General features: G+C 33.0%; 1 protein-coding gene across 4 annotated transcripts in view; it reads right to left on the bottom strand.

Annotated features, from left to right (window-relative positions):
* Positions 1 to 12,906, bottom strand: part of LOC129791435 (cerebellar degeneration-related protein 2) — a 39,827-nt gene that overhangs the window by 9,583 nt on the left and 17,338 nt on the right. For 2 of the 4 annotated variants that reach the window (XM_055829608.1, XM_055829609.1), the window contains exons 2-4: positions 5,277 to 5,389; positions 1,426 to 1,574; positions 1,143 to 1,341 (exon numbers count right to left, since the gene is read on the bottom strand). In XM_055829608.1, coding sequence (XP_055685583.1) covers positions 1,143 to 1,341; positions 1,426 to 1,574; positions 5,277 to 5,389 — 461 coding nt within the window. Of the gene's footprint in view, positions 1 to 1,142; positions 1,342 to 1,425; positions 1,575 to 5,276; positions 5,390 to 9,152; positions 9,584 to 10,064; positions 10,338 to 12,906 lie in introns of those variants that run through there. The other 2 variants (XM_055829606.1, XM_055829605.1) reach the window with 2 other exon arrangements.

The following is a 12,906-nucleotide window of genomic DNA, read 5'->3' as shown; positions in this document are numbered from 1 at the left end:
ACCACCATTTTCGTAATGTGGGATGTCTAAAACGTGCTCATACCAAGTTTAAGCCCGATCTGAGGTGGTCGGTTTTTCCGACGATTACAATACTTGGTGTTGGCCACGAAGTGGAACACCAACTAATTTTGTTTAATTTTTCTGGGAAATGAGTTTTTTTTAGCTTTTTCTGAACTATTCAATTTTTAACAATTAAGATAGATTCTCATAGAAATATTTTCTTTTTTTTTTGAAAGTTGTAGTAAGATTTTGACAGTTTATGGTTGAACCCTAATAACTGACAAATATCGTTTTATAAAGGAAAATAAACGTAAAGAATTTATTGTTCTAAGCTATTTTCCAAAATTTATTTATGTAGATTTTATATAAATTTCCCGCTAATATGAACAAAAAAAATCCCTCAAATAAAATATTTTAAAGAAAATTGTCCTAATTTGATGCTAAAGATTTTTTTGCAATTTCTAAAAGTCTAGAAAAATTATTTCTTAACTTTCTTTGAGAAATTTCAAAGTTGACTGGATTGGAAAAGAAGTTTATGCATTTTAATGCTCCTATTCGAATTTTAGAAGATACAAATCAAACAAAATAAATTAGAAACGAATCATAAAGCATTAAGAATTATTTTTGAAATTTGAAATTCATCCATAAAGGAAAATTATGAATTTGCAACTTTGAAAAAAAATATTCCAGAAAACCACACCCTAGCCCACATTTCGAACCTGATAGGGTCACCCACAATCTTTTGGCAATCTTAGGGTGTTTTTTTTTCTTTTAATATCAAGGAACTCCCATGAGATAAAAATTATCAGGGCTGAACGTATTATTGCAATATTTTTTAGGAGATATTTCATAAAAATAAATTACAAATAAAAATTCAAAGATTTATTAATGTTTTTACGTCTTATGCAGCATTATATGGAGAAAAAAGATGTCTAACATGGCAAAAGCTGGGAATCATTAAAAAATTATAAAGTTGTTTCGTTTTCTTTTTTTTTTAATTTCTTTTCTTTTGCAATCATGCGAATCATGCAGAGGCTATTTGCAAACTTCTATTTGATACACAATGTATTGATCTCTGGGGCATTTTAAATATGTTCAAATTGTCTTTTTAACGTGTTTCATGTTCATATGAAAAATCTCACCTCATCTGCTTCTGGCTCACTATCGTGATTTCCTTGGCATGACTTTGATGACTTCATCGCACCATCCTTCCATCCATTCTCCCTGTTTTGCTGGCGCTCCTTCTTCCGCCTCTCCATGGCAATGATTCGATTGAGCTCATCCGTTTGTTTTACGAGCTCGTCACATCGAGCCTCCAGATTCTCGACCGTGTGGCACAGGCTGCAAGAAAAAGCAAAGAAAAGTTTCGTTTATAGCAGGAAATCGTTGGACATCGCTGGAGCAGATGAATTAGATAAAACTCACGTTTTAATATTCTTCTTATCGGCGGCATTCTCAATAACCAACCGATGATTGGTTCGTTCCAAGTCTGAAATGCTGATTTCGAGGTTCTCATACATCCGCAGCCTCGAGTCGTTCACCTCCCGAAGAGCCGCCGTTTGTTTTGTCAAATACTGCAGAAATTTAAACATTTTTTAGAAGGTGAGAAACAGGAAAGAATTGGTCACTCTCAAGGTAAATTCCGTGTCATAACTCATTCTCTTCTTCTCAATTTTTCTTCAAATTCTTCACATTTTTCTTATTAATTTAATTAAATTTCTAAATGGACTATGAAATTTTTATTCTTAAGTCAAGCAAAAGAAATTTCTCAGAGAGAAATCATTCCGTCATACACACTTTTTGTTCCGCTATACACACCCGGAGAAGTGTGAAAACACACCTGAGAAGCCTGAGAAGTGTGAAAGAGAGTCAGTGACGTCACCGAAAATTTCAGCTCTGAAATTTTTGTGGAACAATCGATAGATGTCGCTACTGATATATTTGTAAGACACAATAAAATTGATCTTTGTTGATTATTGGCAAATATTTCGCGTATTTTTTTCCACGGCAATATAGGCTCAAATAGAACCAGAGCTAGAACCATTTAATAAATGATAAATTATCTAGAAAAAAAATATTTGGTAAATATTTCAATAAAGATGAAACTTGAGTTTCATGGTCATTTCAAAAAGTATGTCGCAACCCTTCAAAAATTAGTTTCTGTCAAAGGAATTCGCGACGACATGTCGTAAGACAATTCAAAAATTTTCCTTTTTTTCAAGATTGAATATTTCTTTAAACGATTTAATCACTTTTAACTTTTTTATGTTATTTTTTATTTAATAAAACCAATAAAACTCATAAAATGATTTAAAAAATAAGAAAATATTTTTTAAAAAATGTAAAAAAAAAAATCGGTGGTAGATAACACATTTTTAGATTTTTGGGATCTTTTCTTTTAGAAAACAATCAGGATGGCGTCCTCTCATCACATACTTTCGGCCGCCATATTGAATACCAAACCCTTATTGACTTTTTTATATTTCCGAATCTACAAAAAAAATTGAAATATTTGTAAGTCTTTTACCTAACTTTAAAAAAAATTAAAGTCAATCGGACTACCTCTAAAAACCAAAATAGTTTTTTACAAGTTAATTTAAAAAAAATAAAAAAAATAATAAGTTTTTTAAGTTTTTTTTTCTTAAATAAAAATAAAAAAAAATTAGAAAAAAAACAATATAAAAACTTATTCTTTTTAAATTAAAATAATCATAAAGCGGATTTAATATTATTATTTTTTATAAAAGAAATATGATTCGAGCATCAACAACACTGTATTTTTTGTTTTTTTATTATTTTTTAAAAATATGTTTATTCTTTATTTTAATTTAAAATATTTAAATTTTTAAATAATAAAAAAGTTGTAAAAAATTATTAAATAAATTGGTTTTTTATTTAAAAAAAAAATGAAAATGTACTGGTAAGCTGACCAAGCCTACGAGAGCTGTGTTTCTTTCAGTGTACCAATTTTGTGAGAGCAAACTAGAACGCGAATTAGTTTAAATACGCGCAAAGTCGGGAAAAGTTGATAAGTCATTGAATGAATTGAATTGAATTGAATTTTATTCAGACATTATCCATAATACATAAAGTAATTCACTGAACTATATACAATATCTTTTACAAAACAAAAAATCATACCGGTCATACCCTATGAAATCTTTAGAAGACCATATCTCGAGAACGGATCCATAGATTTTCATAATTTTTTTTTGTTCGAAAGGTCTTGAAGTCAGCTATAACATATCGAAAAATGAAAAAAAAAAATTATGTCGCCATTTTCGAAAAATTCGAGTTCGAAATTTTCGAAAACTTTGTTTTTGATTTTAGCGCCTCTTGCGGTCATTTCTCGAAGTTTCAATGTTTTAGACATTTGTTGGGTTTCACGAAACCTTTCATTTGCGCTTAAGTTGATCGAAATCGGACTTGTAGAACCTGAGATATGACATGTCAAAGTTGGAACTCAATATTTTCAAAATGGCGACAAATTTTTTTTTATAAATAGATGTTATAGTAGACTATAATATATCAAAAAAATGAAGCAAATCGATAATGGCGTTTTCGAGATATTCATCGAAAACTCATCGAAAATTTTTTTTGACTTTTGGCCCCCTAGCGGTCACTTTTGAAACTTCGGATGTTCTAGGGAGTTGTAGGGTTTGTTGAGATCTTTCATTTGAGCCCGGGTTGATCAAAATCGGTCAAGCCGTTTTCGAGTTATAGACGATTTTCGATGAAAAATTGTGGCAGCCATATTGACTAAACGGCTTGTCCGATTTTCGAAAATGATGTATCGTTGGAAAGGTCTTGATGTCCCCTACAACATATTAAAATTTCAGATTTTTAGCTACTACAGGAGCTGAGATATAACGAAAACAAAATTTTGAAGTTATCCAAATGGCCGACGGGGTGGGGGGTGGGGGGATGGATTTGACATCATAATCAGATATCAGGTTGATATTTAAACTTTGCCGTTTACCGCAAATAATAATAATAATTTATTCATCAATTAAAAACTACTGTACGGTTTATTCAAAAAAGTTTTCATTGGTATACAAATTTCTCATTCTAAATAGATATTTTAGTGCCTAGCTAAAATAATTTCATAAAATTAATTAATTAAAAATTCAGAACTTTTTTTTGTAGATTCGGAAATATAAAAAAAAAGTCAATAAGGGTTTGGTATTCAATATGGCGGCCGAAAGTATGTGATGAGAGGACGCCATCCTGATTGTTTTCTAAAAGAAAAGATCCCAAAAACCTAAAAATGTGTTATCTACCACCGATTTTTTTTTACATTTTTTAAAAAATATTTTCTTATTTTTTAAATTATTTTATGAGTTTTATTAAATAAAAAATAACATAAAAAAGTTAAAAGTGATTAAATCGTTTAAAGAAATATTCAATCTTGAAAAAAAGGAAAATTTTTGAATTGTCTTACGACATGTCGTCGCGAATTCCTTTGACAGACACTAATTTTTGAAGGGTTGCGACATACTTTTTGAGATGACCATGAAACTCAAGTTTCATCTTTGTTGAAATATTTGCTGAAATTTTCGGTGACGTCACTGACCCTCATTCACACTTCTCCAGGTGTGTTTTCACACTTCTCCGGGTGTGTAATAGCTCTGTCACACTTCTTTTCTCTCTGAGTTGGACAGAAAAGTTTAAAAAAAATTTGTAAAGAAATAAATAGAAAGATTGACCAAATTCCCATGGACCTTTCTTTTTTTTTTTCGAGAAGATTTTCGCAAGGCTTTTCGGGCGGGTATAACAGTGATCAAATGGCGTGAAGAATTTTCGGTGTAAGTTTCTTTCTTTTAATTAATCCATCAGACAATAAAAACATAAATAATCACAGAAATGGATCATTGTATTCAAACACATGATTTTTTTTAGACGCTACGTGTTTCATAACAATGTTAAATACTTTCGAGCGACCCATAAGCACTGTACGAGTCCCAAATGGCTTGCTCTTTCACCGAGATTCCAATCAATCTCACCACACTATCCCAATTGTTCTCGCGCGCGCAAAGACCAAACAATATTATGGCCAAAAAGCCGCGAAAAGTGTGCAGTGGACGCATTGTGTGTGAGTTTGTTGGCATTTTGACCACAAGAGAATTCCAACAATGCCATTTGGATGCTATATACCCTCGAAATGGTACCAAATCGATTTTATTTTTAGCAAAAGAGAAACATTTGCCTCCTAAAAGACATACTACACCCAGCCAGCAATGGTCAATGCTCTTTAAGCATGACATGAATTTCTTTACCTCAATCTCTTGCGCTTGATCACTTATGATCGCTTGATGCTGCCGCAAGTCACTCTCCAATTCTTTATTTCGCTCCAGCAGTGTCTTTCCCAATTCCGCGGCCAGCTGAAGATCTGCAAATTGAAGATTTTGAGATTGTCTCTTTAGTTAATTGCTGCTGTGAGTGAAAATCATGGCAAGAAAAAAAAATAAAGGTATTATATCGAGAAAGAAACACTCCCTCCAATAAAAGGTGAATGCTGTGGCAAAACAAGCGCACAATTGTTCACCCACGTAAAATGGACAAGAGTCTTATTCGCTTTTTTTTGTTCACTTCCTATTGCAAATGAAAGAAAATGAAAGGTGAAACATGTTCAATTAAAATTCACCCAAAAGGTACATACATATAATCTCGATAGAAATGAATCTGCGAAATTCATTTCTTCTCAGCGAGACATTTAGAAAACTTTGCGAAGGTGAAGGTGAAGAATTTAGCAAGGGGATGTAAGTAATATAAAAATATGTTCTTTAATTAAAATTATTTCTCATTTAGATTTAATTCAATGAGAAACTGCAGAATCCCAAACTACGTACGATTAAACATTAGGCGTGTTGAGATAATTTAGACATAATTTTAAGAGAATAAATAAATATTACGATGGAGACGCCTGGTCGTCAAAAGATTTAGTGCGAAGTAAACCAGAGATGACAGTGGAGGCGCCTGGTTTCCATATGTACTACCTATAAGTTTTTTGCTAAATTGGTCATAAATCATGATGGAGATGCCTGGTCATTTTCAACTACTTAATCTAAATTAAGTAATGAAGTAAACAGTGGAGACTTATAGTCTAAATAGATCAGTGAATGATCTTCATTGTTACACTTAATTTAATTAGTTACTAGCCCCCAATTGGCAAAATTTCAAGATTCCGAGAAATTGTGCACGATGAATTTCCAATTTCCCTGTGTCGAGTACACTTGCCGGGCAATAAAGCACTATTGAAAATTAAAACCGCGAAACTCTTTAAAGCGATACGGTTTACCATTAACAATGGGTTTCAATTGATTCCAATAAACACATTCATTTAACTTTTATTACCTTCCAATTATAACCAAATTGATTGACGATTTCATTTCTTTTCGAGTCATTTTTTTCCTCATGGCATTCACCCCCATTTTGAGTTTTGAGCTTTTTTTCCTTCCTCAATAAATTCCGATGAAAGTTCTTTTTGTGAATTTTTAACGGCAAAATGGTAAATATCTGGGCACTTTGGTACTTTCATTGAATTTTCCCACAGAGATTCTGCTGAGGAAGGCCAAAGGGGGGTGATGAAAAAATTGCCAAATCTTTCAATTCTTCATGTCAGATGAGCGAGAGATGCCAAAAAGTAATTTTGCATCAGAGAGTGAGAACTTTCACCGGCACTTTGGCTTATGAATTTGGCTAACGAATCCAATTTGTTGCCTCAAAATGATCAGACACAATGCCGGAAAGGGAAAATAGCATTCCTGTCATGACTTGAGACTTTCCTTCACTTTAAATATTTCTATATAATGCCGGTATCATCCTAAAATTAAAACATTTTCCTTTCGCAAGGGATCCTCCCTGCCAATTTCTTCTTTCATTTTGTTGCCAAGGTATAGCTCTTATAGGTAAAATGAGAGTTATTTTTTGAGTAATTTCAAGATCGCAAAATGCTTCAAAGCGTCCACTGAGACGTTGGTAGGGGGTTCAGGGCGTTCAGGTGAGTGAATGGAAAAAAAATTGCAACAAATTGATCCATTAGGTTAAAATTAAGCGCATTCTTCACATTTCTCGTCAGAGGCAATTGACTTCTGACCTCCGCAAAAGCTACACGGCGAGCTCTAAGTCGGAAAAATATTATGCTCCAATTTCTTTTTTCAGGGTATAATGAAAAATAATTACACAATCCCCGCCAAAGTGTCAGTAAATATTTTTTTAATTTTCCGGCAGCCCACATCAACATGGGAAGTTTGGCTAATTCAACAAAACGAACCGCCGAGGATCGCTCATGTAATGAGCATTTCAATTTATATAAAACGCAAATCACACTCATGAAATTTTTCTACCTTTTTAAAAAAAAAGTCATTGAGCTGAATCACCATTGAAGCAAGTTTCATTATTAACACATCTTTTATTTTTTTAATGCTCGCCCCAACACTCCCGTAAATCATTAGAGTTTGAACAGGTACACACATATGTATGGTAAATAAATGCAGAGAGAAAAGAGAGATTATAAAAATCAATAGAAACACGATCAAATGATCGCTTCAGTGAATTCATTGAAGCTTCTTTTCCAGACCACCTCAGAGAGACTTTGGTGTGGAGATTTTGCCTCAAACCGGCGGAAATGGTAATCTTTTTCTTGCATAAAAAATGCTTCCAAAGCTCAACGACGATTTTTTCTCTCTTCAACCTTTTTTATGTAATTCGGTTGCTTTTGCGCAAGACGGGCACACACTTTACTTGCCGGGGGAAATTATATTAAAATCGGTGACGTATATCTGATGTGGCAATCACTTTATTGATGGGTTGTAAAGTGTTTATTTTAGACGTTTTAGAGAGAGGATGGGAAAGACTGCAATTTTCACAAAAGAAGCATTTTTGAGAGATTATCCAAAAACTTAACCAACCATTCATCTTTCCAAATCTTCAATTTCACGTTGATTACGGCAGATTATCACGAGTTATAGTAATTTAGGGGAGATGGAGCTAATTTTTCAGGGTGATATTTATTTTGCAACTAATATGTATTTTCAAGGCTGAAACATTAACTTTGGTATTTGTTTATCTCTTTCCCCAAAAAATTGCATGGAATGTTGTGAATTTTTAAAGAAGAATTTGTAATTTTATTTATTTATTTATTATCAAAGTCTTTTGAAAAAAAATCCCGGATTTTTTAACCTTAAAATTGCCTGAAAAATGTCAATTTATAACTTTATGACTCTTTAAATTCTTTTAGAAGCTCCCAGAGTCTACTTAACATCACAAAATACTTGTAGTTATGACTCTGCAAGAACCTCGGGAGTCAAAACAAACCAAAAAAGTCTCTCCAGAGATTGTTGGTTTACAAAATTACGATATAATTCAGGTCTCAAATGTACCTACTTATAAAATTAAATGACCAAACATTTTTTTCATAAATTTCATGATTTTCATTTCATTGTGAAATTGAGGATAATTTTTCACAAACTTTGTAAATGAATTTGAATTTTAAATTGTTGTGTTGAAAAAAATAATGGAAATCTTTTGCTAATGTTCATTATTTATTTCAAAGTTTCTTCATGAAATTTTTAAATTAAATTAATTTTTTCTCGATTTTCTTCGGCTTCAAAGCTTCTTCAGCTCAATAATCAAATTAAGTAAAGATACAAAAAAAAAAGAAAATTTCCTCTAATTACTTCTTCAACATCTTCTATTAATTTTATTTACGGGAGTTCTACATCTGGTGCGTTGCTTAGTTTGCCTACACAAGAAGAGGTGCAAAAAAAAGAATCTAAACTTAAAGCATAAGAGCAATCAGACCCTACCAAGCTAATGATCTGCAATTTAAGTTGTTTGTGCTTCCCAGCGACATTCACACCGCAATTTGAGTTTGGGTGAGGAAAGAATAAAAAGAAAAAAAAAAACTATCGATATTTAATTTAAATTCCCAGCGCCTTCATTTACGAGAGAACTTAAAACATATAGCATAATGTAGACAGCGTCTATTGCATAGTTTTTTTTTTAAGATGAGAACAAGCACCCAATGGAGGTTTATTGCATAACTGTAAGAGAATGTAATTTTCTTGCACATAGAATGCAAAAGAGATGGGAACGATATGCCCCTTAAAGATGCTGCTACAGAGAAGTGAAAAAAAGAAGAAAATGCCAACCTTGGGGCCCTTGGAGACACTCAAGCTCAATGGTGTAGTCCCAGCACTCCATGCTATTTTGCCGGGAGAATGTTGATGCAGATTGAGCATCCCATGAGGGATCATCTTCAGCACCTTTCCCATTTATAGACGACCCATTGGGTGCCTTGATGATGTTGGTCGTCGTACCGTTTGGCACATTGTTCGAAGTCATTTCACCAAAAATTTCATCTTTTCACCAAAGCTCTTCAATCACTGGAAATTGTGGCACACACATCGTCCAATAAGTGAGAGGGACATTGGAGATAATTATAATCTGCCTATTTTAGCTCCAATTTCCCTCTTCAGTGATGATACACATTTTTTTTTCTTTAAAATTGCTTTACATCTCCATCACATTCAACAGCCAATTTTGCTTCAGCACAACAATTTTCGAGAGAGAGAAAAAAAAGCTAATACACCTGTTATCGCTCAGCAATTTACTATTTTCCCTCCATTTAACTTAAAATTTTCGAGCAATGATAGAGACTCGGCAATGTGACTATGTTATTAGGTCGAAGAAGGTTGACAACATTGTATTTTATTTTATTTTACAATCATTTGCTTTTTTATGCTTCTATTGCTCAAACTTCCTGTCAACATAATGTGATTAGAAGACAGTTAAAACACCTTATAAATCGTCTTAATAAATAATCCCTTCTTTGACACCGAAAAAATAGAAGAATAGTTGCATTTCTTGAGGTTTTTGGGGCGCGTTAAGATAAAATATATAACACAAAAGTAATTGATGTGGAACGAAGAATTTCTAGCAATTACAATTTAATTTTGTAGTGAGAAAATTTTTATACTTCACATTAACATTTTTTTATTGATAAATTTCTTCACTTTTTTTGGCTACTGAATGTGAATTAAATTTAATAGTGATTAAGAAACCTGGGAGAGGCTACAGAGAATCCTAAAACTTCATGTCAAGAAGTTTATGATTCTCCGCGAGGCAAAAAAAAGAACCACAAAATCACACAAAAATCACATGATTGCCAAAACGTGTTATTTTCCACACTTAAATTAAATTAAAATAAAAAAGAATTTAATGAGAGTTCCTCCCTGGATTTCCAGGGAAAAAGATGAGTGTTGAGCAAACACCAAGTGTGCACCCGGGAGTCGCGCTTGGAGACCACGATTTAGCTCGTTCGAAGTCAAACCGACAACTGAGGTATTTTCGATGGTAAGCAAGCAAGTAATGCCCCATACACGAGCTCTCGCTCAACCACACCGATATAACACAGGTGAGTACATCAAATTGTATTATAAAATTGTAGGTATATAGTAGACAAATGGTATGGAGAAAAGGAGTTCATGTAATGCCCGAGTGCAATGAATCTTCATTTTGTGCCACGAAGCACAAAGTGATGGACAAAAGTGCTTTAGAAGATGCCCCAGCAAACACTTCCACTTCATCAATTTCTTGTGATTTTTTGGCTACTTCCAATTTTTGCCTCATAGCGAATTTCAATCGATTAGCCTTCATTAACCTCATACATACATAGAGAAATTTCCTCATGTGGGGGAAAATAAGCACTATGATGGGAAAAAAGTGACAAATTTCTTCATTTGCTTTTTTCTTATATTTGCTTTTTTCTAGCGGGGAATATTGGCAGGAAAAAATTGTTAAAGATGTCTTGCAAATACATGTTAACCCATTTATGCTGCTTCTTATGTTTCCTTCTATAACAAGATTTTTTTTAATAAATGAATTGTCGTAAAAGGAGCTTATTCAACCATATATGGATGTTGCTCTGACTCAAGGAAATAATTTTGACTCGTATTGTTTTTTGGAAAATTAGAAAAAGAGTAAGAATTTGCGAAAAAAAACTTACAATTTCCAATTGGAATTACAGAGAAAAAAAGCCGGTTAATATTACACTTAAAATTCAAAAATATTCTTTAAATGTTTCAAAACATTCCTGAAAATGTTTCGCTGATTAATTTGCCCAAAATGCTTCAAATCATTCGAGTCAATGTTTCGCCGATTAAATTATCGCAAAAAGCTCCTTCAAACAACCCGGAAATTCTCAAAGCCCAGATTATTTAAACACCTGAACGCTGATAAATTAATTTACATACATTTATGATGTTTAATTAAAAGCTGACACCTGAATTTTTTTTGTACATTAACCTCTGTGAAGAAAACAAAACCCAAGAAGCAGCATAAGATAAGATTTTGTGTTAAAAGAAACAACATAAAACTGCTAATTTTGATTTATAAACGCACAACGTTGCACAAAAAAAAAACGCAAATATGCATTTGGAAAGAAGAAAAGAAAAGATTAACGACTGATTAACTAAATCACACCGAATGATTAAATTAATTTTTAGATTCCACTTAATTAACCACTTAAATTGCAAAATGTCGGCATCAACTGCATATAAACGCGCGTGGTATGAATCAATTTTTCCCATTTCATGAGAATTTCTCTTTGGAATTGGAAAAGTGGACACCTGTCGTGAGATGATGAATTTATTGGCGAACTTTTCTCGCGGAGAGACACATTTTTCGCATGGAAAGAAAATTTCATGACTTTCCCTTTTTCCCCTGCTCTGATAGCAGCAATGGGTTAAGTAAAGATTGGCGGGGAATTAACAATTGCAATATAATAATGAAATTATTATTAATGAGTAACCTTCACCGGAAGCTGACAAGTTCATTTTTCTTCATTTTCAAATCAACAAATTACGAATAAATTTATGTGAGTATAAAGAGATGATGGAGGAAAAAAAAACGTTCCACAAGATTCCCATCATCTTCGAATGACTTTTCTATCCATCACACTGGACAAAACGTTGTATGGAGCTGTTTTTTTTTTATTAAATATATGATTTGTACTTGATTTTTGATTCATCTCATGATCCCTCCTTCACACTCTGTGGGGCTTTTCCTTTCATTTCTTCGCATTGCAAACCGACCGAATTCAATACCAATTTCCTCGCTGCGTGAGAGAAGAAAAGTAAATAATGCCTTGACGTTTTTTTTTTCTGTGCAAAAAAGGGCTTTATAGTGAGAAATATCATTAAATAAAAATAAAAATGTACTGGTAAGCTGACCAAGCTTACGGGAGCTGTGTTTCTTTCAGTGTACCAATTTTGTGAGAGCAAACCTAAACGCGAATTAATTTAAATACGCGCAAAGTCGGGAAAAGTTGAAAAGTCATACCCTAAGAAATGTTTGGAAAGCCATATCTCGAGAACGGATCCATAGATTTTCATAAATTTTTTTTTGTTTGAAAGGTCTTGAAGTCAGCTATAACATATCGAAAAATGAAAAAAATTTATGTCGCCATTTTCGAAAAATTCGAGTTCGAAATTTTCGAAAACTTTGTTTTCGATTTTAGCGCCTCTTGCGGTCATTTCTCGAAGTTGCAATGTTCTAGACATTTGTAGGGTTTCACGAAACCTTTCATTTGCGCTTGAGTTGATCAAGATCGGACTTGTAGAACCCGAGATATGACATGCCAACTTTGGAAGGCTATATCTCGAGAACGGATCCATAGATTTTCTTCATTTTCGGCATGAAGCTAGATAATATGGTCAGCTACAACATATCAAAAAATGAAAAAAATTTATGTCGCCGTTTTCGAGATATTCATCGAAAACTAATCGAAAATTTTGTTTTCGATTTTTGGCCCCCTAGCGGTCACTTTTGAAACTTCTGATGTTCTAGAGAGTTGTAGGGTTTGTTGAGATCTTTCATTTGACCCCGAGTTGATCAAAATCGGTC

The sequence above is a fragment of the Lutzomyia longipalpis genome, chromosome 2 (genome assembly GCF_024334085.1).
Source record: "Lutzomyia longipalpis isolate SR_M1_2022 chromosome 2, ASM2433408v1".
NCBI lineage: Eukaryota > Metazoa > Arthropoda > Insecta > Diptera > Psychodidae > Lutzomyia > Lutzomyia longipalpis.
The sequence above is the reverse complement of the archived record's forward strand: the minus strand, read 5'-3'. Positions and strand labels throughout refer to the sequence as shown.